The 26,599-nt window shown below is 40.0% G+C and overlaps 1 protein-coding gene across 1 annotated transcript; it reads right to left on the minus strand.

The window, feature by feature from the left end:
* Positions 1-1,544: 1,544 nt before the first annotated feature.
* KEL (Kell blood group, metallo-endopeptidase) lies at positions 1,545-23,064 on the minus strand. The gene is made up of 18 exons (XM_009892268.1): positions 23,047-23,064; positions 18,429-18,570; positions 16,802-17,005; positions 16,082-16,206; positions 14,994-15,140; positions 13,778-13,840; positions 12,613-12,801; positions 12,086-12,231; positions 10,654-10,777; positions 10,027-10,137; positions 8,854-8,952; positions 8,225-8,302; positions 7,677-7,780; positions 6,619-6,729; positions 4,336-4,403; positions 3,947-4,104; positions 2,992-3,084; positions 1,545-1,721 (listed from the first exon to the last, which is right to left on the minus strand). The coding sequence occupies exons 1-18, from the start codon at positions 23,062-23,064 to the stop codon at positions 1,545-1,547; spliced, it is 2,157 nt and encodes a 718-aa protein (XP_009890570.1).
* Positions 23,065-26,599: the final 3,535 nt, after the last annotated feature.

Consider the following 26,599-nt stretch of genomic DNA (forward strand, 5'->3'; position numbering starts at 1 on the left):
TCTGGTCATGCTGGGAACAGTACAAATACAGAACAAAGAAACAGGCCTGGTCATAAAGAGCTGGCAAACAAAGTAATTTCTTTCTCTGAAGCAAACACTTTATTAGTATTTTAGTTAATTAATGAAAACAAAATATCTTAACAGTCTGTTCTTGGAAAATATTTTTCTGCATTGGTCAGTACTTGGAAAGGATTAACACAGTTATTAGGACTTTCACAATTTTTACAATGCTTACATTGATAAGGAATGTTTCTGCTTGCCATCCACAAACAATCCCCAGGCAGCCAATATAATAAGAAAGAAAAAAATGCTCCCATAATCGAGAACAGTTTGAAGAGTAAGCAAAAGGTAGGAGTATTTTGCATACTTACGGACTTTGGTAAGTTTCAGAATATTGGTATAAATTTTCTAATTATCAGAACCTGAAATTGATGTAATTATTAGGTTGCTTTTGGGAATGTGCTTTAAGCACTTTTCCTGCTATCTTAAAATATATTACTTCTTATTCTCTTTTTCCTCTAAAATAAATTAATACCTAAAATTCAATTTCAAGTAGAAAAAAAAAAAAAAAGCCTACAGCAGCTCTACTCCTCTGTTTGGATGGTAAATATTTACAAATGTAGGGATGAGAGAACTTGAAGGGATAAGAGAACGAGATTCAGGATCCAGAGTTGTTCTTGGAATTCTAATTGTTCAGTCTTCAGACTTCTAGAAACACTTGTGACTGTCCCATACTCCACCCTCAACCATATCCTCAACCCTAAATAGAGACCAAAAAACGAGAAGCTCATTGGAAAACAATGAAAGATGAAAGATAATCTGTTCTCAACTCCCAATCCCCCTCCCACCAGTGGGGATGCTTTCCTCTTTCCTCTTTCATCTGTTAGGAGTTTTGCTGATGAAACAAATAGGGAAGGTCTTCAGTAACCTTCCTTATTAAGTGACTTATCTTTCAGCCTAGAAGGTGGAGCCACTGAGTCTTTCCTACTACCTATCTCCATTTATTGTCAGAAGAGAAGAGGATTCTTTCCTCTCTGGTAGCTTACATGTGTGGTTTGCATAGTAACCCATAGGATTTCCTTAAGAGCCAATCTTACATGAACAAGTCTTAGAGCTCCAGCTCATTGCCCTCTCCATTCAATGTGACTGTGAGTCTGCTGAAGTAGACAGGGAAATGCACTGAACAAAGGGACTAATAATGTAACAGTCCTGTTTACAACTCCTAAGAAATTGTTGCCTAGCAGAGAGTGGCTAGTCATCTTGCTGCCTTGGGACTTGCCAAACTCCACAGTTATCACATCCAGGACAGAGTGCTGAGAGCAGTAGGAGGAGACACTCTTCCCTCATGAGCTCAGTTTCAGAATTTTGCTACCATCAGCTGCTGAGGAAAGGATAACAAGGAAACGATAACAATAAAAGGAAGGTAAGAGGAGTGAATAAGAGCACCATGTCACCCTGAGGGCCCTGAGTAGATGGCCATACTTTCATGGATCAGGCCTTCCTCTCCCTGGGGTCATATCTCTCTTCCTCCTTTTCCATGCAGATTACCAGATGTGGCACTTGTTGTCTGGGTTCATTGGGGATCCACTGGAACAGTGGAAGTGCTTGGCAAAGTCCTGGCTATTGCTGACAGGCCCAGAGACACGAAGTGGCAAGGGACTGTGCGGATCTGTGTTCAGGGAAGACTGCAGTTTCTCAGGATCCTGGTGTCCACACATTGCCTGAAAGCAAAATAGAAAAGTCAGTTTGGCTGAAAGTCCTCGTTTGAACAAGATCCTTATGCCTCTGCACACGTAACTGAAGCTTCTGAGTAAACAAGGAAACACACTTATATGAGTGCCAACAATGTTCAGATCTTTCCCTTCACCACCACGATTTCTGACTGTTTTCACTTTCCCTAAAGTTCTCTGCCCCAATTTCCCTATCTGACAAGCCATCTGCTCTTTTTCTATACTGTGTAGTCCAGAACACAGGGAATTTAGACCACCTTGGAGTCTAGGCTCAGGGAACCTTGGACTCCATCTAAATTAATGGTACAGATGTAGTCTTAGTGTCTAGATTCAGGTTCTTAAGCAAAACCAGTAAGTGCTCATCAAGAAAGGAGAGCACTTGCACAACATCCCATTACTACTCAAGAGACTGGAGGGAAGATTATGTGACTTTACTGGTGTTAAACTGGCGATCCAAGTCTTCACTCTTACGATTTCGGTCTTTATTCATTGACAAATAATGCAGTAGCTCCAAGATAGTCTCTGAAATGCAAACCTTGTTGCCAAGACCCAATAATCTGTGGCTTCCAAACTACTTTTCTACACAGTGCTCTGACCTAATGTCAATACACACGCAAAACTTTTCCCTTTGCACAATCACAGTGACTTATAAGGGTGTGATTTTTCTGAGCATAGGAATGAGGAACTATGCACAACTGCACAACTTTGCACAAATCCTTAAACCAGGTTCCCACAGAAATCTTGAAATATGTGTGCATGTAATTCTAGTTCTTCACCTCTAAATAATGTTCTAAACTCTTTTTTTCACGGTAAGTCACTCAGAATCACGACATCTAGTTATTCACCATGACAGAGAGGCAGATGAAGGAAGGGATGGAAAAATACACGCCTTTTCCAGTAGAATTCCACTTTCCATGTGGTAGATTGCTCACAACAGCAAAAACGTACTCGGAAGCTGGCAATGAAGCATGCCTTCCCTGACACAACTTTTCTGCTACAACTTAACTCTAATAGATTTCAGAGCTTTGTAGAAGATTTATTTTCAGACGGGCCTTTTGTTTGCTTTGAGATCCATAACAGGTTAGGGGCCCTATATGTGAATTTTAGCATTCTAAATAAGATTCTCAGTCTCCCAGAAACATTGGTCATTCCTAGTTCTGTGAAGAGGGAGAAAAGTGATTGAATATTGACCGAGACAAATTGTACTAATGTGGAAGACAATGGAGAGTGAGACACACATGACTAGCCCAGAATTAATTACATGAGCAAAACTGAGGTAGAAAAGCTGATCGTGTGAAAGTCCAGTCTTAGGTAAATCCTTCTCTTTGTGCTTTTTCAGCCAATTCTTATAGGCCTGTGGAGAGAGAAAATTAATAATAATAAATCCCACTTCAGACAGTGTCCCAAAACCATGTCTTCTGTCAATGAAATATATCAGTCTAATATATATTTAATAAATTAACAAGTTTGAAACTTTCTCTCCTCATTCTGAGGCTCCCTGATGCTGGCCATGCCCCTAATAACTCTAAGAGGGGAGAATAACAACGTAACTCCTTTGCTTCCCATTTCAGACTCTACTACAAACATATCATCATTAAGAGAAGATGTGGTAACTGAACTATGAAATAATGAAAGTTACTTTCAAAAAAAGTCATAAATATTTGAAAAATAAAATAAAATACTTTCTACCTCCCACCATTCTTGGTGCAAGAATGTAAAAAGTACCATCTGAGACCTAGAGATCTCAGATCACGCTGCACTCAGTAATTAATTAAACTGCTGAACTACTGCATGAGGAACTAAAACATTCTCTCTAGACTAAGGTACTGCTGAAAACATCATTGTGGAGTCATTTCAGCACCACACAGAATTCTGGTTCATGTCTCAGCTTAGTTCCTCAGGTATAACATAAACATATAAATAATGACATGCTTTTGTATGCACGACATAAATGGGGAAGTAAAGAAAGGCCCGCCCCAGAATTGGTGAGAAGTGTTTTTACATGGAAGTAGTGAGGTTATGAGCAAAGCTTTGTGAGGAACCTACGTCTGGAATAGCAGAGGACATACAGGGCAAATGCTGCACTGTCACAGGCATGCAAGAAATCTGGACTCGGAGGAGCACATAGGAGAGGAATGTAGCAGAGTAATCTTGTAACAACACAGCAGCTGAGTTGTGTCGTGAGACTGTGAGATTAGAGAAGTAGACTATAATACCTGGTAAGCAATGGCGAGGCCTCCAGTGTCAGCTGTATTCTCCAACAGTGTAAAAGTACCATTGACCTTAAAGTCATAGCTTTCATACTGTTCAACCAAGCAGTCTATAGATTTCTGTAGTGCACTCCTGTTGCATGAAGGACAGCCCCCAGGCAGCACTGTGGGAAACAAAATATCCTAGAAAGTAAAGGTATTTCTGGCAAGTGTCTGTATTCCTCACATTAATCACTGAGTCTTCTTAGTAGTCAGCGTGGCCTGGAATGGGTTTTCTTTAGCTTCATCTGCCTTAATAATAACATTTATGTAAGGACCAGGAATTAAGATCCACTGGGGGAAAGTGCCAGTGGGCACCTAGAAGAGTAAAGAGAGACACCACGGCCAGTACCCACCATAACCATAGAACGTGTGAAGAAGTTCATGTGCCATGAAGACGCCAATGGCTCCAAAGTTCACAGCACTGAAAAATAAACATGAAAAAAGTGCTTTTGAAAAGAAAAAGAGGGCAGGTGAGCATTCTTTACAGCCACTGAGCACAACTGTGGGCTGCACAGGAGCATTTTACTGAAAGCATACAGAAGCACTTTCTATTTATTGCCTCTCAGATGTAGTAAACTGTAAAAATGCAAATACAAGTGTAAGTTACTCTATCGATGCTTAATATTGTACTATGGGCTTCATTAATGTATTTGTAGCTAATAAGCTATCATAATAATGAAGAGTCTGTGAATGAGATTCTGCCTTCATCAACATGTATTGTTGTTGAGATATGTCCTTATTTACCCATTACTGGCTGAACTGCTGCACAAACAGTTACTGCAATGGTAATCCTACAAAAGCAGGATGGTTGGAGAAGCAATCTTGCAACAGTTGTCCAGTGAAAAATGATACATAAAACTGGCAAGGCAAATTAAAATCATGAAGGTTTGACTACAATTACTCTGGTCTAGCATTGATGATCTCACTACAAGCAAGAGATTGTACTAGAGACCTTCAGCAGTTCTTTCCAACAGGATTTCTATGATTCTTTGCAATGAATTTGCAAATAGTCACACAAGTAAGAGTACACTCAAAAGGCATTTACATAATATGAAATGATCGGCTCATGCTTTCTTTACATGCACTGATTAATGCTGCTGAAGCATGAAATGATTGTAGTAGATCATTATTACATCATTGGGAACTCAGTAGGAAGTGACCTCATCTTTTTCTCTTAGAACAGCTCTGTAGCTGATAACACAATTGTTGCTCAGAGAAGTTGTGGGTGCCTCATCATTGGAATTGTTCAAGGTCGGGTTGGACAGGGTTTTAAGCAACCTGATCTAGTGAGAGATGTCCCTGCCCGTAGCAGGGCAGTTGAACTAGATATCTTTAAAGTGTCTTCCAACCCAAACCATTCTATGATTCTACAATTCTATAACAATTGTACTGCTTTGCTGACTTCTTATTTTAAAAATTATCCTCACAGTCATCTGAATTGGCTTTTGTCAGTAAACTTTAAACTTTGGAACATCATCTGAGAAAATGCTATTGTGCCAACTCACCAAAAGCTGATCAAGCTTGACTTATCAGTCTACTCGACTGGAATGACAGTGAAAAAACTATATTTTACCAACACTGAATACAAAAGGAATATGAAGCTCTAGACACTTTTTCAGAGAAGAAGTATATGGTGACAGCCCATATCACTGGAACAAACAAATAAAATTCTATTATTTTTTTGAGGTGTCCTGTTCTTCATACTACATTGAATTCATGAAATACTTCAGACACTAGATGTCATACAACTAGTGGTAGAGGATCACCATGGAGAAAATAATTACTTTTAACTGAGACATGTTTCTTTCCAACTTCAACTTCTTGCCACAGTGTGAGTTTATTTTTCAGTACAATGGGATTAGGAGAAGTATCTATCCATTATCATGCAAAAAAAGGACATAAAATAATATTTTTACGGTTGACTTTTTAAGTGCTTTTAATATCAGAAAAATATTGCTTAACAGTTCTGTTTCATATGTGAAAGAACCCAACTATAAGAGTATGGTCTACGGAATCGTTGTTGTTGCAGGGGAAGACTCAGAATTAAAAATATATTTGCTTATTAGAGAAAGTTTTGGTAAAAAAAAGGAAGAGAACAACTGTGTTTGATCCATTTGAAAAAGATTTCTGACAAGAAATTGCTCTGTGAAGCTCCTATTTCCTCTGGGTTACATTTCTATGGGTTATATTTCAGAAATTCTTGAAATTTAGAAAATCAGAAGCAAAAGCAAAAAGTCTACTTTGCAGTTAACCTACATAAGACTTCTGCCTCTTTGCTCTGGAGTAGTATATTTGACTTAGTTTAGTTTCACCTAGATTCTGATTTTGCTCCAGAAGAGCCAATGACCACACTCTTTTACTTTGCAGTTAACCTACATAAGACTTCTGCCTCTTTGCTCTGGAGTAGTATATTTGACTTAGTTTAGTTTCACCTAGATTCTGATTTTGCTCCCGATGAGTCAATGACCACCCTCTTTCAGAACTCATAAGATAGTATCCATCGGGCTTTAGAATAAGCTATTTTTCCCGCTTTTAACTCTCTTTCTGGGATGCAGTAAGAAAGAGGTTAAAGACAGACCCATTAAGATGCAGCCAAGGGACTACATTCTGTTTCTACCTTTGCAGCCCCTCCATACCTGGGAAACTCCATGTGGAAAAAAGGGCTGCGGAACATTCCAGCAGGAAAGACCACCATGTGGTGCCTCATTGAGTAGTATGAATGCACAGCCCAGGGGGATACATGCCAGCTGGAAGCAGAAAAAGAGAAATGAGAGAATGCGTTAACTCCTTACTCATACCTTGCTCCTTTCCTCCACTGGGCTTGCAAAAATGGTCTGCTCAGTACAACTGTTCATAGAGCAGCAGCAAATGATGAAATTGACATTGACTAGAGTTAAAGGTCTTTGAAATAAACCTTCGCTTGTTTACAGATGATCAGAGCTAGTAGCTTAGCTTTCATAGACATTGAGGGATTCGCCCTCACAACTTCCCCGTCAAGTAAGTCGGGATTAGTAACCTCCTGTGAAATCCTGCACAGAATACTCTCCAGGCAGTGTAAGGTCCCGGGCATCCCTGTCAATGATGCTTGCCTTCTGAAGCAACCTATGTCCTGCCTTCGAGGTGACCCTGCCAGCATTCATGTCATCACAGTGCTTTGATGATTTTTTGCTGCTAAGTCCAGGAGAATCTGCTATCCCGTTACTCAAGGGTTCATGAGGAAAAAAACATTCTTTTTTTCAGGGTTCTGGGGCTCCCTCCACAATGGGGGGTGGTTTTGGTAGCACAAGCTCAGGCTGAATACAAGACAGGCTACCATATTCAAGGCTTTTTTAAGCAGGATGCAGCAATGCAGCCTTGCAGCAAAGGACAACAGCATCTTGTCTTGCATTAGGATAAGTGTTGCCAGCAGGTCAAGAGAGGTGATTGTGCCCCCCTGTTCAGGACTGGTGAAACCACATCTGGAAGTACTGTGTCTAGTTCTGTCCCACTCACTCCCCACCCGTCCTCCCCTTCCTTCCCCAATAAAGGAGAGATATAGACATACAATTGGACAGGTCCTGAGCAACCTGCTGTAGCTGATCCTGCTTTGAGCAGTAGGGTTGGACAAAGTGTTCTCCACAGGTCGCTTTCAACCTCAGTTAGTCCACAAGTGTGTGATTCTGTTATATTTTCCAGATCAGTATCTGACACTTACTTATCCTGTGAGTGATGCTGAAGGAGTTTCAAGTAGGAATTTTCCCTCAGTACTTTCAAGCAAGCCACCACATTGAGGAAAAAAGTGTCTTCATTTATCTCCAACTGAGGGAAGAGACAGGTAATGCGACTGTCATAGGGCATGAGCGAGGAATGAATTGGACAGTATGAGAAAGAGAAAAGTCCCACGGGTCAAAAAAGGGTTCATCAAAAGACAAGCCAATGGAATACTTGTGTTTTTTCCTCTCCCAGTTCTAAAGACCTTCAATTTAAGATATGACAGGAATGTTATCTGCAAGCCAAACAGAACATACAAGCAGGTCACAGCAAACCTCTGTCAGGCCAGCCACTCTAAATAGGAGACAGCATAGGCAACAATATAGAAGCAATAGATAAAGGTTCTCTGGGCACATATGTTCTCAGAAAATGGACAGTAGGAAATCTGCATTGCTCCAGAGGTTATTGCCTCTTTAAGCAGCAGACAAGACAACAGTTGGTACAGGTAAACTGCCAATAATGAGGCAGGCATGTTTACATTATATAGCTCACATTCTGGTATTCCAGGTTCACTTTGGCAGTCTGGAGTATGTGAGCTGGATAGCCAATCTCCACTTGTAGTTTGGAAACCTAAAATCATAATAAATAAACAGACAAACAAAATGAAACATGACCAATAGGAGGCTTTACACTCTAGAAGTCCTTTTTCAATTCTATTTCTAAACTACCAAAACACAATCTGTGAATCAGCCCTTCAAAATGACAGCTACTCTGTTTCAACAATACATCTTTTGTTACTGAACTTACTACTTAACTCAATTACCTGAGGCCTAATGTTGTTCTACTCTTCTTTTTCTTTATAGAATTGTTTATTGTCATTCGGCTTTATAGTTTTTAACCTCTCTATGTGTATAAAACTGAATTGTATCTCAATACAATTAATTCAGAGTATCCATGGATAAACACTGAACCTCTCTATGCCTACACATCAATGTATGATCACACGTGTGTGATGGCACTTATAAAACCACCTACAATTTTCCATGTGTATAAGACATCTATTTAAGATTGTGTGCCTGTAGAAGCAGGCAGGAATATGTGAAGGTGCAGGCCCCTTCCATCCCTTCTCCAAAGGCTTCAGGGAAAGGAAGGCCTCAGTAACTTCTGCCTTCTGTACGCACCAAGACTTTAGCCTCTTGGCGAGTCTGTTCATCCATCCACTCCAACTGATCCAGTTGGCCATAGAGGGCATCTTGGATCTCAGAGAACATCTGCTCAGCCTGCCATGGAGAAAAGAAAGCACGGTCAGAACTGCAGAAAAACATTGTTCAGGCTTAGCTACCATCTTCCCATGTTCCAGCAATTCAATCCCAGAATAATTGGGGGAAAATTCCTCTTCTTGTGATGAAAGAGAAGATTTCAGTCTCTACAATGATTTAGGCTTAAGTTATTTGGCACCCAGTGGTTCCTCACAATGCTCACCATTCTCTCCCACACACCTTTTTGTCTTGCCTCTCACGGTAACTAAGAGAGAAACATAATTCTTTTTCATTCAATCCCTCTTGCAATAGGAATGGACCAAATGATTGCCCCACTTCTTGAGTGAAATGAAAATACAGTATCCACAAGTATTTCATGCTGGTGTCTTCCTTTCTGAAGTTATGGCAATCTGAGTCTCTCCTTCACAAAACTGTGTTTTGTTCATTCAGCTTTATGCTTCACTACATGTAGTCTTAGTTTTCCCATTAACTTTTCTTGGGGTTATTTGCTCTTGTCACTTTATACACTGCAAACTCTTTATAAAACCTGGTGCCTACACTAACTTCCCTCAAAAGAAAAAGGAACTCTGATCATCAAAGGAAAAAAGAGAAATCTTTTCCACACTGCAGGCAGGTGTTCCTTTTACTATGGATCCAATCAGAATATTTTTGGCATTGATTTGTTTCTGTACAACTGGTCATATGGTGGCTTAATGGCTTTGCAATCAAAAATCTTATTTAAATATGTCAGACTGGTGACTGACTGTCATTCCAGGAAGCCCACTGCAATCGCATGCATTGGTAGGGCTGTCATAGGTATTGGTGCTGCACACATGACTTTGCTAACAGTTGAGATAAAGATAGTAACTGGTATTTTAGCACTGTTTATTCTAGCAATGACAGCAATGTCATATTCTGACATCTTTCATTCCCCAAAAAAGGAGGGGAAATGCGTAAGTACAGGAATATCTAAAAAGGTATAAAACCTACACATGATTTTGCTGCCTTGATGTGGTCCTAAGTTGGCATATCAAAAAAAAAAAAAAAAGAAATGAAGCTGAGCTTTACTTGGGAGTTAAGAGGATGAATACCTACAAGTGTCTTGGTCTGCTGAGGGAAAATTTCTTGCACAATCATCTGCCCTAGAACTGGTTCAAAGAAAGAGCTGGTATCAGTCAAGCACTTCCTCCAGCGCTCAGCTGGGATCTGTAAGAACAGAGAAAGAAATAGAGACATATGAGAGTGAGGACAAAGAGATAGGAAGACAGTAAAAAGATATGTAAACGTTCAGTCAGTAGTATATAAGCTGCTATCTAAAAATGACAGCAGTGAATAAGTAATGTAGTTCTATTTAAGCTACCTCAGAAAAATGTATTCAGGTAAAACATTGATTTCCTTACGACTTACTCCACTTCCACACAATACGAAGGTTCATATGCTAGCTGAGACAAATACATAGAAGAAAGGTGACCATCTATATATTGTTCCCTACCCCACGATGCAGTGCACTTAGCTCTCTAAAGTTTTGTGTGTCATGTCTACTCCCACATGAGTAGAAATACTTGAAAAAAAGGAAGTATTTAGTGGCCTGGTGAGAGTAGTTTTCCTCCTCAAATCTAAGACACTCCATCCAGACAAGGCATCAAAAGAACACCCAGAAGGTGTGTCCTAGGGTGTTCAGCTGCTGGGGAGCCTGAAGAAGATGGTGAAAGGCTAACTCACCATTCTAGATCCCTTTTTTCCATAAAGAATCTTAGATAGCTCCAGGCGTGCATCTTGGAATCGACTGTCAAGGGCTGGGGAGAGATTCCCAACCAGACAAACAATCATATAAATATGAAGGACCCTGTAGGAAAATGACATTTAAATAGACTTAAGATTGAAGATTGAAGGCTGGTCACTATAAACATAGAGGCACAGCAAGTGTCACAGGAATAATTTGCAGCCTGAACAAAGACAACAAAGTACTCTGAATGGGCTACACCTGGGGCTATCAAAGGAGGATGATTTGACATGAATGAACCAAAGAAACTCTCTCCCCAGAACACTGTGAAGACTCAAGGGGTGCCTGCTGGGGCACAGGATTCTTTATGGGAAGCGGAAGAAAGAGCATTTTTAGGACTGGGTGAAATTTACTATAGAATATTTTGAGGGGTCTGTGGGATTCTGTGAGACTTATTATGGGATGTTTATGGGAAGGACCAAAGGCAGGGAAAGGGAAGGATCGTGGTGGATTGGAGGGAACACGTGTGGGACAATGGAGAGGAAAGGTGGTAAGAGGGAATGGTTAAGCATAAACTTGTGGCTTGCCAGGGTGTTTGTCTGAGCAGTTGAGCCCTGCACATGGTCACCAGAATCTGTCCTATCTTATTAAATGCTACTCTTAAATAACATTCTACTCTCAGGGGGAATGGGGGGATGGAGGTGGGGGATGGGGATGGGATATTGGAGAGATAAGGAGTCTGAGAGTTGACTACTGGAGAGACTTTGGTTCAGGCTAGCTGCTGGAGACAGTAAGCAGGGGTCTGAGAGTTGGCTATTGGAGAGACTAGTGGTTTGGACCAGCTACTGGAGAGATCTGCTTGTCTATGTGTGTTTGTAACAGGAACAGATCAGAGTACCAGCAACCAAAGTAGGGCTGCAAGACTCAGCAACCCATATACCCGGTTGCCAGCAGCTGTGGACACCAGGGGATCTGGGGCCAGCTTCTGAACAGACTGAATATCTAAGACCAGCTATTGGAGTAATCCATATTGTGTGTGTACATATATATGTTTCACTAGAATAGACCAAACCTAATCAACTAGAGAGGAGGAATAGGATCAGACTGTCTGAGCTGTTCATGTTTGTATAGGTCCTATGGGTGGGTGGGTGCCAGTAAAGGCACTGTGTTCCATCTCTGTTGATCTGTGTGACACATATATATATATATTTATATGTGTGTTTGTATATGGTGCATGCATGTGCAAGCCTCTTGGGAATATATGCTAAGCCTTAGTACTGGCTAAACCTGGGTATATAGATCAGCAGCAGCCTTGCAGTTATTAGTCTACTGGATTCAGCAGCCTCTGACACAGACCTCTTTAATCTATGGTATCTCAAGTTAATATTTCTTGAGGCATGAACAACTAGAACCATAGATAATGACTCCTACCTTTCCTTGTGCCATTGTTCGATGAGCTGTGACATGCCTCTTAAATAATCCATGTCATGCACTGCAATTGGCTGAGAGAGGTTCATTGGCATAGGATGGAAGACAGCTTGGAGACATGACAGCCAGTCAATAGCAGGTGCCTTTTCCTAGAAGTAAAACAAATTTTACATGCTGAACTATAAATCTAAATTGACTGACAAGAAATAATAGGGAAACTGGGATAGTCTCTCTAATGCTGTTAAGACATACTTTCAACAATTTAAACTGATGTGGGGATTGATTATTGTAGAAAAGGAGAATTTACATTTTTTTATTGAATTAGCAGTGGGGAGGGGAGAAAGTTGTGGGCCTGAAAAATCCAACTGTTGTCAATAAAAGACCATAAGTTAATAGGGTGTTTAAAGCTCCAAGTGCAAGCTGCAAGGGAATGGCATCTAAACAGCGTGCCTGATATCTCTTTTGATCTGGATCTTCACAATGTGAATGTCACATGTAATTGTGTTGCCCAAGTTCTAAGGCATAGATACCTGTAGCTCCCTAATGGTAGTGCGAAAGAACAGCATCCCCCTCTGCCGTCTTTCTTGCAGTGGGGTGACAACTCGCTGGAGGTTAGAGATGAAGGACAAGGTAAGAGAAAAGGAATCAAGGGAACCATCTTGTGGCCCTCCAAGTAGGTCCCCCAGTTTCTTCAAATATGAGAGATACACACGGAGAACCTGCAATACAGAGCATATGACCAGTCGGAGAAACATGACTGAAAATTAGTTGCCCCATTCATCCATCCATCCATCCATCTTGACTATACAAGCTTCAATCTTTCAAAACCACTGCAGCCCTGTCCCTAAAACTGTCTTCTTCACTGCAACATCCTGATAAAATTCTTCATGTGGAATACAGTTGCCAAGAACAGCTCCTCTCTCAATTAAGAACACTGAATTCCCAAAAGGTTATTTTTGTCCCAGCTTACAATTACATTAAATACCAGAATTATTTTAGATACGTAGGCCTGCCTCTGGAGTCAAAGGAGGGACATGTAATGATATAATGAGCCAGTATTTTTGATGGAGAGAAAAAGCCAGCTTCTTGCTTCTATATTCATGAGGTATCAAAGGAATGCTTGTGATGGGTAGACAGGCTTATTTTTTTGAGAACTCTTCTGAAAGAGTCAGACTGAGAAACTGAAATCAACTCAATTTTTATGAGTTCAGAAAAATTACAGAGCGGTGATGAAATTAACTTTGTTGCAATAACTCTCAAGGTCAATAAGCTTGTTTCCCCAGCCTAGGTTAAAACATTTTAAAATGACTTTTAAAATGCTAGCTACCCCTCCTCCAATACAAAGATTTTAAGTTATAAAGCCTTACTCTGGACAAGAACATTTTTTTAAAACATTCATTCAAGGTGAAACCTAGGAGGAAGCCCAGGTTCATGTTACTTAGCAAATATATATTAAAACTATAACATTCTGTTTCTACACTAGAAGTTTTAAACCTGGAATCTAAAAATGGGTTACATTTTACAACCTATCTTTTTGGAAATGTAGAGACTTTTGTAAAGAGCTCCTTCTGTAGTCATTTTCAGAGATCACTGACCGTAACCCACGGAAAAAGACCACTTTGAACCAGGAGGCAATTCAAGGAGATCCCTACACCAAATAGCTATTTTACCTTTCTTCAGCCTTTGATATGTTACCTCAAGATAATTTTTATCTTTGAATTTACTCTCAAGTGGCATCTCAAACTCAGGATGGTCAATCTGCAAAAAGGAGTAAAGAAAAAACATATCGGTATTTCCAGAAAGACTCAAAGTGTGAGGATATGCTCAACTGGCTTTGTTAATTTCCGTGTCACAGAATTTGAAATGTTAATAAATGGCCTTTACTTTTCAAAAATGCTTGATAAGTATTTTTTGTGGATCTATCATATTCTGCATCTCATTTACAAGCTGATTACAAATCTGTGGTGACTGATATTTAAATGTCAACCACATTTTTAAGCATTTCTACATAGTGCACTGGTTTTGGCTGGGCTGGAGTTAAGTTTTGTCATAGTAGCTTGTGTGGGGCTATGTTTTGCATTTGTCATGAAAAAAGTGTTGATAACAAAGGGATGTTTTAGTTATTGCTGAGCAGTGCTTACACAGCATCAAGGCCTTTTCTGCTCCTCACACTGTGCTGCAAGTGAGTAGGCTTGGGGGTGCATAAGAAGTTGGGAAGGGACACAGCTGGAACATCTGACCCCAACTGACTAAAGGGATATTCCATACCATATGACACCATACTCAACAATAAAAGTGGGGGTGAAGGAGGCTGGCCAGGTCTGCCATTGATTGGGAACTAGCTGGGCAGTTGTCGGTTGGTGGTGAGCAATTGGGGTTTTTTTGCATCATTTCTTTTTTTTCTTTCCTTTTTTTTTATTTTATTATTAAACTGTCTTTTTCTCAACTCAGGAGTTTTTATACTTTTACCCTTCTGATTTTCTTCCCCATCCCATTGGGCGGAGGAGTGAATGAGCAGCTGTGTGTTGCCTATCTACCTACCAGGTTTAAACCACAACAGTGGGCTGCAAAGTTCATAGTACACTATGTGTATTAGACACTTTGCACTTAATGATTGTACTAGTCATACCCATGAACGTAAGAAGAACCAGAACCTTCCTCAACAAAGTACAATCTGCACTGTCAGGCAGAAGAGATGAGAGAAAGTAAGCAATTTATTCTTCCTCATCTGCTCATTTTCCAGAAATAAGTGCTTTTTATGTAATAAAATCAAGTAGTTTACTGAAATTTAGGAAAACTTTCTTCAGACAAGAACATAGGCTTAACTTGAGCAAGTCTGGGTCTCATGGGCTGTGTAACTGACTCTGTATTCGCGGTGCTTGCTGATATTTTCTTTCTTTAGTCCACTCACCTGAATAATATTGGCCTTGAGGTCAAACGGACTAGGTCCCACATGCACTCTGAAAAAGGGAAAGGTGCTGTATCTGCTCATGAGAGTCTGAAGAGTTTCATTAAAATCTTTTGCTTTCCCCACACCCGTGATATTCCATCCACCAACCTAGAGAAGGAGAGAGAAAGCATGACAGCAGCTGAGAAAAACGCTTGTTTGGTCTATATTTACAGAATCTTTTTTTCACTCCTATGAGCTCAGCCATTACGACAACTGAGAATCAACAAAGCAAATAGCAACAGGGGAAACTCATAAAGATTTCTATATACCCTGTTGGCTTTAAAATGACCTGTCACTTTCACTTAAGGAAAGCAATGAACCGCAAAATGACATAGGGAAAAGGAATGATAATTACCAACAGAACAAGGTGTACAGGAAAAAGGCATGAGAAGAGGAGAGAGGAAAGAGGTCTCATTTTTCTAGAGCCATCTGGAAAGACAACCGGGGATCAGGGATTACAGATCCCACCTTCCTGACAAGCAGATTCACAGGTGGGCCTGCAGTCACTATTCCTTCTGCTGGAAGGTGCTGCATCCTCCTTGGAGACAGGGCATAAAAGCCCTTTGCCAGCAGGAAGATGTACAACCCTCCCTGGCACTGAGAAGAGACTCCCAGAATGGAAAGAGAAGCATTTTCCTCTTTAAACAGGCTCCCCTGAAGCCTTGAGTAGTGGATGGCCATCCTATCGTAGACACAAGAATTTCACGCATTTTGCGAGATGTTCCCTGATCTGTTGGATCCTATTGAACTGAGCTTCTGAAATTAAAAGTGATCCCTCTTTGTAATCTTGGTTGCTGTACAGTCCTAAAGTAATATGTAACGTCATGAGGAAAGAGTCAGGTACCTGATGCCAGAAAATCAAATCTTGAAACAGCATTTAAAGCTAGAAGATTTGTCACCTAGAAGTTGTGCCGTGAACCATGATCTTATTTCACGGCCAGATGCTAACGAAATTCCATCATGTAGAACCATATGACTCTAACTTCACATTTTCCTTTTGCCTGCAGGAATTATCTTCGGGAGGGAGAGGAGATAGCACAAACATTCACCTGATTTAGGAGGTCCTTCAATGGTTGAGTTCCTTGGGATTCTATCCGTTGGGTATCCATGCAGGAGCGATAGAACTGGATTGCTTTTTCTGTAGCTGAGCCTCTTACTCCAAACTGTGGGCTCTCTGAGGAAAAAAAAAAATAGAGGGAAAAAAGGGTTAAAAAAAAAATAAAAATGGGGCAGTATTAGAGCAGAGAAAGGTTGTCAGAAAACATTACACTGCACTTTGATTCAGAACAATCTAGTAAATACAGCCACACTTCCCAGAGTCACTCAAAGCAAGAGATATTCTAGTGCCATGACTCTTCTTGAGGTCAAATATGTGAGCTTCTTTGCAGGGAAACAGGAGCATAACAGGAAGGTGGTGCGTATCTAGGCTTCAGTCCCATATGGCGTCAGGACACATGACCAGAGTGAACATTCAGACAAGCACAGCAAAAAGGGTCTACTTTTGCAAGGCAACAGGGAAATGGTTTGGATTGCCATCATAATTGTAAAGTGTGACTTTTACTTATTGCATTTGGCAAGGGGAACTAAAATGTTTAAAATGCAGATATTGCAATATGACATGCTCAAGAATAAATCTGTATCTTTAATGACAGAAGAACAAAGAGACTGAATTCAGTCTCTGTTAGGAATGATTGTGCTCTCAGTTATTAGTATTCTCAGCTCTGATTGAGGAAGATGCTAAAGATACCACACCAATCATCTGTCCCTACCTAAAAGCCTTTTCAGGATCAACTGGTTTTCTTCCAACAATACATCAAATACATTTAGTGATTCTTCTGTGGTTCTGCTTGAGTGTTCACCTTCCCAGCTGCCACAGGCATATTTGTAGAAATCGTCACAGGGGTCTACAGTGTCATTCCTAGAATTCAGGAGTCTGGCCAACAGTGTTAGACCCAGCTCGGCATCACAGGATCCTGGGCAGGAAGTAAACAGGAGAGAACTGAACAGTGACAGTGGGGAGTGAGAACAACTCAAAACAAAACACACAAAAAATTAGGAGTTATCTGTGGGACATTTCCCCAAAAGCATTTATTTTTGGTACAAACTCCTTTGCATGCTGAGTGTTGAATTCCTTGTTATTTTTTGCTGATTATGGAACAAAGTGTTTTCTTTCACTTCACAGGAAGAATGCCTTTGCACTTTATACGGGAGATTCTTTAAAGAAAGGACAGGTTATCAGTTCAGAGGTCATGTCCCCTGTTCACACTATCTAGGCAGTCATGATTATTCTGCCTTCTCTGTGTATTTTCTCTGAATTAGCCAAATTTGGCCAAATGATAAACAAGAAGCAACTGATGGTGTCAACATATTAAGCAGAAGAAGGACATAGCACAGAGAAAGTAAGGACATAAGTTTAAAACATGGAGGGAGATGTTCAAGCACGGGAAACATTTCTCAGCAATGACATTTATTAAAATAGGACCAAGACTTTCTAGTACATCTTGCTTTGATCTAAAACCCCCTTTATCTAAACTGCTGCGAATCACCAGGTATGTGTTCTCATTTTGGTTCGGTGTCTTGTATCAACATCAGATCAGATGAATTATTTACTGAAATAAGACACTTGTAAATCAAAGTAAGACTTTCCACCCTATGGTTTAAACAGTTGACATGGGAGGAGGCAGGCAGAGTGGAAATTCAAACTATACATTTTCCTTGGTCTCTATAGTGAACGGTCTCCAACACATAACAGATGCTAAAGAAAAATGCTAGGTGAAGAGTCAATAGTGTTTATTTTGGAGCAGGGAATATCTGTATCCACCAATATAAATACACCTTCAGTACAGAGTATTCTATATGCATAAACATTTACATGGACCATTCTGCAGGCAGTTGTTTAGCAAATTTGAAAGGCAAATTAATGTTTCTGGTCTATGCTTACAGCTCCCCATTAGCAAGAGACTATGACTTTTCTTTCTACGCTATGACTGCACTGGTCTGTGCTAGAAAACTAGGACTAGACTGATTAAGTGAGAGTTGGAAAGCTGGAGGAGGACCTCCAAATCCCACATTAAGTCCAGTTTCCTGGAGTTGACTACAGACAGAGCATGACACGACGATGAGATGCAAGACAATATAATGATGCTCTCCCTCAAAAGTGAGCCCAGACATATTAAAAGGCAGGCAGAGGAGGACAGGTGTGGGGATCTCTCCTCACTAAGACCCAAGGAAGGGGGTACCTTTTTTACAACTGGTGTTACGATTATTTGAGATTCTGAAAGTCTGATTCTTAACACAGATGCTAAGCCTAACACATAATGGAGGCAGATAGGAGAGAAAGGGGTCTTACAAATGAGGTGGATGAGGAAGCAGGAAAAAGGTTATTCCGTATTATACCTAGACCACAAGTCATCATGATGTAGGTGATAAGTAGTGTAAAGCCAAGGAGAGTACTGAGAAGAAGTGTACACAGAAGTAGGCTTTTCCCCTGAAGGCATCGTTCTTTCTTTGCACCTATTCTCAGCTCCTGGTCACAGGTCTGAAGAGAGAAAAATGAGACAAAAAGAAAAAATGAAGAAAGAAAAATTCATATTAAAGTTAGCACTGGTCATCTCCCACTCCATCTCCCACCTAATCTACAAGAAAATCACTCACAGGACTAGTGCCAGAATACCAACAATCCAAGTCATCTAGGTGACTGTACTGCTGAGGGCTTTCTCATCTCCTTTGTTTCCTTGTCTTTTCCAGCCACAACTGTTGCAGTGTTGTGAATTATTCATCAAAAGGCCAGCTTGCCGTGAGGGGGCCTGTCCCTCCATCGTTCCTTCTGGTTTATGGAATCATTTTGCATATACCTCCTGAAGATATCAAAGTCTTTTTGAACCCATAAAGCTAATAACAGGATGGCTAGAACTGGTGGTTCTTTATTCTGTTACAGTCTGGCAACCCAAGCCCTAATTTCAGATCTCTCCTCGATAAACAATTCCTGCATCCTAAGCCCTCTACTCCAGTTGAATTGGGGGAAAAGTCTTGCCCTATACTAAAAACTGCAGTAAGCTGTAAGACATGGAGGAAACTTTATATACAGACTGGTTTTATCTCACTTGAATTTAGTTGTTTTCATAAACTAGGTGTGTCTTCTCAGTCAGCGGAGAAGGCTAGGCACCTTATGAGTACAGTTTCTATTTTAGACATCTGTCTCAGGATGAGCTGAAGCATCCTCCAGAGTTACCTGTCTTTTTCTCCATTGACTACAAAGGATGATAGATGGCTATATTAGAATACACCCCTAACATCTACATGGATAAAGTTAGATAAAATGACATTTACTGTATGCATCCACTGTTTCTACCTACTTTGATGTACATAGGACTGGAGAACAGCAGATTACAAGAGAACAGACATGGGAATGGATGCTGGTGATACAAGGAAAGGGAAAGAACTGAAAAAATGAAGTAGAATAACTGACTTCGAATATACAGTGAGAAAAAGGAGACAGAAGGGAAAAAAAACCCCAACATGGAAAACCTGGGAGGAAGCGGGATAAAGAAAACATAGTATAACAAGCAAGGAGTAAATCTTGTAGGTATGAAAGTTTATGGAAGTGCTACTTTGAGAGTCATACATGCCAGTGTCAGGACCTGGCCTGTACTGTCCCCGCAGTCTCAAGTTTAGCTTCCTGTGCTCAAGCCTAGTTCTCTGAAAGCTGTTTGAGAAACCTTGACAGGCCTTGGAGCTCTTTGAGAAAAAGCTAGAAGCAGCCTCGGTGGAGGTACCCACTTCTTCGCTTGGGAGCTGCTTTTTGCAGCTCTCATGCATGATCTCCATCTGCGCTATGCTCCAGCAGCAGCCATGCCTGTGACTGGCCATGTACCCCATTGATCTGGATCCTAACTTTAACCTACAAACTTGATTCTGCAGGTTGAACCTTGGACCTGCCTCCTCACAATGCACTTGCCTGGCAGTCTACACTCTTGATTGACCCTGGCTACTGTCACCAGACCTGCCATACCCCCCTCATTCTCGCACTGTGTGGGCGCATCCCTTGCTGGTAAAGTCATTACTTTTTGCCTGCCTTGTCGTGACTCTCAGGTTCTAGATCATCTTCCCCTGTGTCGCGTTGCTGCTCCCTTACATGCAGCAGCTAAACTGCATTTGTCACTATGCTCAATATCTATCTTCTTTGTCACAAAACCAGAAAACATAGATCTTTACAAAAATCACAAGAAGAAATGAAGCAAAATCATACAAGAATTAAGTACCTGACAGCATATACCCCTTCACCTGAGGAAAGGCTAAGGAAATGAGTGAGTCTGCTGTTAATCATCTTGTCTAATATACTATGTACAATTCCTGCACAAAAGCATTAACAAAACAGAAAACACAGAAAGAAATAGAAAATCAGATCTCATAATTTTATACCTTTCAAATGTTCATTTTAGTCAATCATTAACAGAAGCCTCCCAAAAGCATATATCATCTTACTTGACTCATGAAAACTGCTAACAAGGGTTAAATACCTACCTGCTTTTCTCCCTTTAAAATCCCATTCTCCTGACTTCTTTAGGCAGGATAGAGAATAACTAAATGGAGAGCAAGTACATACAAGTGAATCCTGGCGTTAAAAGGTGCTAGATACAGAACATGATCATACTGGCAACATTCAGTGTAGGAAAGGTAAAGGAGGAAATCTAAATTCCTTTCATATGCCCCTGCAGTAAAACACTTTAGCTTTTACTCCTCAAGTAGAGAGTAAGTGTCACAACCTAACAGTATGGCAGGGAAGTGAGCAAAAATAAATTTGCTTGGCTGAAAAGGAAGAAGAAAAATTATTCACAATGCTCCTGACTTCTCTGTTGCAATAGACTACTTGTTTTCCACATTGAAAATCTGGCCTATTCCTAATATGAAATACTTCAAATTTTGCAGTTCTTTGGTCTCATGTTATCAGAGGATGCCTGTTTCTCTGTTTCAAGTACTGAATGGCATGGCTGTGGAGATACTAACAAGAAATTGGTATTTCAAGGCTGTCACTGCAATTTCTGCTGAACTTCTGGTTAATAGTACATCTGTATTGGGCCTATATGTTATGTTCCTTTTGAAATGGAAAATGCATCAAATAATATATTTTTAAAAATCTGTAAGAGAACTAGACTGTCCCCTTCAAGACTCCAATGTGAAACAACTAGAGAAGTACCTGGCTGAGAACAGAATACTGCAAAAGAATAGCATACCCCAAAACAAGAGACAGGGGAGTGGAAATTGATTGTGTACCTCTGCTTAGAAAGTGGATTAAGGTCTGTGTTATGTGAGTCATAAGGTTAAAAAGTGTTCTGCAAACACTTCACCTTCCATAAGGAATGTCTTTCTAATCTTGACTCTTACTGGGGCTGGATTTGAGAGAACTTGTGGACCTACATAAACAGAAAAAAGAGGAGGGCAGTCATTCTTAGTTGTCCCTTTTATCTTTTTCATGACAACACCGTGAAGAAATCTAGACAGAAAAATACCCGTTCTTTCAGTACTCTTATAAAGATACTGACCTGGGCAATATCCCTGTCAGATTCTTTATCTAGTATGAACTTCACTTTTATGCCACAAATGGACTAAGGCGGGACTAAGGTGTTTGTGAGCCATTCCTGAATTCTGCAAGGAGGTTGAAGTTCTTCTGCCTAATTCTTCCTCACCTTGAATTTTCTCAGTGTTAAGTGCTGTTGCAGAAAAAGAAGCATCTAACCTTTATGAAAATAAAGTAAATGAAAATAAAGAGATCAAAGGCAGGGAGAATTTGAGTTATTTTTCATAACTCTTTACCAGACAATTTAGGGGTATTATTTTTCAGTCTGTAGATTATTCATCAATTACTGACTTTGGCTGTTTCCCAAACTGTGTTTATCACATTAGTCATGTGGATGACATGTTTTCAGACTAATGCCCCAATAATCACAAAAACATCAACATTTTCTTAAATTTGTCTTTTGTCAGCAAATCACTTAAAGGACATAAACTGAGCACATCAAATGCCATTTGAGAAATAATATTTTAGCCTGTGTTCAATATATAGTATGTGCTAACATGAGAAACTAAATGGAAAGTTTGCTGAATTATTAATTTTCTGGACTACTAAATATTTGAAGCGTAACCATGGCGAATAACTATTTAAAATTGATTGTTGTCCGATCTTTATCACACAGAAATATGAGAATGTATATAGAAACCAAGCATTTTTGCAAATTCTCCAGCCAGAAAAATGCAGACAAGATAAATATAAAGCAACTGTTTGCATTACAGCCACAGCTCTTGCAACACTGAACAGCTGTCAACATAAGAAAACATACACAATTCTTTTTCTATACTATTTAGTTACATAGAAAGCTTTACTTATCTCTATTTTCCTCTATTGTCTCAGCAACCCTGAGCTAACAGTTCAGTTCAGTGTGATTTGTCTGTAAATATGCAATTAACACTTTACTAGTTATTTATATAAGACATCAAATCAGGAAAAGGAGACTGCACTACATGGGGAGGAATTAAGCTTACTGTGTCATTCTCACATTCAGAAAATTATGCCATGTTTACCCACAATTATTTGTGCGGAAAAATTTGCATATTCCTGCCTAAATAGTTTCTTAAAATAATTTGTTGAAAAAATGGGAATACAATAAATGATGCAAATAATCAGATTTTATTACTACTGCTGCTGCTACTACTACTACTACTACTACTATTACTACTACTATTACTTATTGGTCAGTGCTTCAAACAGATCTGAATACCCCCTCAGAATGGCCATTACAATGACTAAGAGGAAGGGCAAGAACCCCTAAATCCTCACACCACATCCCACATCATTAATTCTGAGACCTGGACAAGCCCTTTCTGGATGCAACCTGTCAAAAACTCAACTGCTCCGGTTCCCTAGGGCAATAAGCAGTATAGTTGTGACAGGGGAAGAAAAAGAGAGGGGTGCAACGAAGGTACCTCAGCAGACTGCAAGATAGACACATTTCCTTACCTCTGGAAGAGTGCTCATCCTTGTCACTGAGCAGGATTTGCTCCTGTGGTTACCACAGTTGTCAATTCTGTTTACTTGTTTACTATCACTCTTCTGTGTCAAAACACACTACTAAGTTCAGAGACAATCTCTTCTTCCCAGCTTGGCTGATTGCTGTGGGGAGGAGAAAAGAGAGGAAAAACTCTGAGAAAAACACCCTTAAAGAAAAGGAGAGGGAGGGAAATGAATACATTTCTACAACTCTCCACCCACCTTCTCTTTCTAACACCTCCACTTCTCATAAAACTATATTTTTTGTTCCCTTCTGCCTCTCCCTGTGACCCGTGCGTCTTTCTGTCTCGTGGAGCTGCACTGAAAACTTCTTGAACAGAAGTATGTGATTCTCTGTCCCCCCCAGCCTCTTCTCAGATGTTTGCTGCTTCTTTTCTCTCCAACAGCCTTACTATCCTGCCCGCCCAACAAGCCTGTTTCGGTCTGATATTCTCACTGCTACTAGCCTGTTTCAACCTGCTGCTCTGGGGCCTAGAGGCCTCTGCCTATTGCAAGATAGCATGGGTTATGGATCCTAGTGCTCCTCCCGCAAACGAAATGCCAGTGTGCTCGCTTTCTTTAGATTGGATATTAGGAAGAATTTCTCTACTGAAAGGGTCATCAGGCACTGGAACGCGTTACCCAGGGCAGTGGTGGAGTCCCCATCCCTGGAGGTATTTCAGGGTTGTGTACATATGGTACTTAGGGGCACAGTTTAGTGGTGGGCTTGTCACTGTTAGGTTAATGATTGGACTAGATGATCTTACCAATCTTTTCTACTCCAGGAGATTCTGTGATTCTGTGATCTGCATCCAAAAGTCCATTCAAGAGGTGAACACAAATCCACTTCTGATTCTTTTTCTTTGGCAATGAGGCATAAAATAAATCATTCATTTCTGATCCTATTTACAGTTGTTCATTGCTTCTCAGGGGGTGGCCAGCCCGTGTGTCTTTGCTTCCTTAAGGACGCATATTGGAAAGATTTAGGAGGGAAGTTTCTCTGCTTTGAGGACTGGGAACCAGGATCACATCCCTGAGACGTTAAAAACTGAGCAGTGGATGTTGGGAGTTGAGACCTTCTCAAGTGGCAACTGGGAGCTGGGAGAGATGGTGGGGACCAGTTTGGTGTCAGCTTCCAAAATGACTGAAACAAACAGAATACCAGGACAGAACTGTTTACCTCCCCACCTTGCTAGTCTCTCAGGGGAATATGATGTCTTGGTTCACTGGTTTGAAGATAATTAGGTATCTGTTCAGTTGTTCAGGGATTCCCAAATCTTTGGTCTCTCTCCTAATGTCCCAATCTTCTTTCTACCTTCATCAATATGATTTTTTCCCTATTCCTGTAGTGCTTGCACAATTTCTTAACATCTTTGATTATACTGTGACAACAGACTTCTATAGCTTAAACCAATTACTTACTTCCATTTTTTTCCACCTGTCAGGTCACTGGTAGCTGTATATTTCTACATTTACCAAACAGCTCTAAATACTGTAAAATGGTCCTTGCATACTGCAAAAACAGGTCCTTGCTGACCCACCTTTCCTTGCAATAGGTCACGTTCCTTCAGCTTAACATCAGAATCCAATTTGCAAATACTTCTTGCATAAATGATTGAGATTTGACTTAGTGGAAGTAACAAGACAGTCTTTTGATAGTCACAGCTCTTGCGTCACTGCAAGGAGCATTACTGTGATCCATACTGTCCAACAGATACATAGATATTTTGTTCATTATGGCCAGCTAGACAAATCCCAAATCTTTGTGCAAACTGAGAAATGGGGCTATGTAACAAAATTCAGTGCTTATAATCTTTTGTTTCAACATAGCTTTAAGTCTTCTATGTGTTTCTGCCACATTGCCTTTGAACCTTTTCCACTCTTCCCTACTTTACAACTTTTCTCACAATAGCTGCAGTTCTAGTACTCTCTCACAAACAGTTTTCAGTAGTTGCACTGATAGTATAGACAAAGAAATGGTATGCAAATGCATGTAGGGACCTGACTAGGTTTAACTATAAGTGATCTTACAGTTGAGATATCTTTGTAAACTGAATGGACAAATCTGTTCATGACAATATGCAGTTTATTTATTTGTCTTATCTATGCGTCTGAACTCTTCCATCCTCATAATTATAGCATCTAACAGCTCCCAAGCTTTAAGTAACGAAGTTAATTTTACTCCTATTTTCTCCAATGAACACTATCTAGGCTTTAAAATTTCTTTGGGCAAGGAATTTATTGCCTTTTTGATTATAAAATGGCTGTGATCATTTTAAACACCATGTGATTTAAATTAAAGCAAGTAATAAAACCTTGGCTGAAGTATTCAGTTTTAAAATAAAACTTGAGAAGACCAAAAAAGCCTTTTGGTCAATGTGTTGATTGGGATATGACTAGAGTTAACATGGTTTCATGAGCCAATATATTTTAAACAGGTCCTCTACCTCCTCTTGATTAAATGTAATTTTACCACATAATTTGAGAAAATGTTGCATTGATATTGCCACACCATACAGATTGTCTTACACACACTATTTAGAATGCTTTGAATGTGTATATGTGGATGATTTTTTCCCGACCTTGTAAACCAACCAGGACACATAACAAAAAGTAGTTAGGTGACAACCTCATTACAAGAGAGCATAGGATGTTTCAGGAAATGAAATGCACATCACTTTCTCGGTAAAGAGCATAGATCTTTGAATTAGTACACATTTCAGTGGTGCTGTGATGCTGAGAAAGCTGTCTTGCAAGATCTGGCATGGAGGTGATGTTCCCTTTCCTAAGTCATCATAGACCATAATAACATTATATACTAGACCAAACAAATGCTACTGCTGGTTTCCATTGAAAGAGTATGCTCCTGAGTAGCATTCTGCTGCAACAGAGTCTGCAAAATAATTCAGTAGGAAAGTTGAACTGTTAGGGAGAGAATCAAGTTGTTAAAACTTTCATTTATTCCAAAATTAATGTCTTTCTTTGGAGACAATGTGGATTTATTTCACATAGATGCTTATTCTGTGCTTGTGCTCTGTGCTTGTGCTCTTCTTATCCATGCATAAGAAATATTTTATCCAAAATTATATGACCCATACTTCAGAAGAATCTGTTTGACTGTGGTTATTAGCTGAAACTGAGTAATTCAAAGACTGTACCTTTCCTAGCAGAGTTTCTTGCATCTGTCAGAGTAAGGACAGAGCACATTTGCATCTGGCAGCAATAAGCAGGGGAAGCATATCTTAAATTTTCCACACTACCAATTGGATATCAAGTCTTCTTCAGGTTGGATACCACAGTGTAATGTCTGTATATGCATTTAAGCCTTAAAAAATGTCTGCCTTGGAGGCGATTGCATGATGGCAGTGTACAGTCTGACATCTTTATTGAGTACACAGCCTGTAGAGCTTTGGGGATCTTGTGAGCTGAATACATTAAGTATTCACGTATACAAGAATATGTGCTGTATACGTGCAGTTGTTTTTTCCTGCTAGCACATAAGTTTCTTTGAAGACACCTTTAT

The sequence above is a fragment of the Charadrius vociferus genome, unplaced genomic scaffold, assembly GCF_000708025.1.
Source record: "Charadrius vociferus isolate BGI_N301 unplaced genomic scaffold, ASM70802v2 scaffold301, whole genome shotgun sequence".
Classification (NCBI taxonomy): domain Eukaryota; kingdom Metazoa; phylum Chordata; class Aves; order Charadriiformes; family Charadriidae; genus Charadrius; species Charadrius vociferus.

What these genes read in the sequence shown, in the direction of transcription:
- KEL (XM_009892268.1), bottom strand. An exon ending in TTCCACATGGAGTTTCCCAG is followed by an intron (nt 4,404 to 6,618) that starts GTATGGAGGGGC and finishes TTTATTTTTCAG; the next exon opens with TGCTGTGAACTTTGGAGCCA. An exon ending in GCCTCGCCATTGCTTACCAG is followed by an intron (nt 3,085 to 3,946) that starts GTATTATAGTCT and finishes CTCTCTCCACAG; the next exon opens with GCCTATAAGAATTGGCTGAA.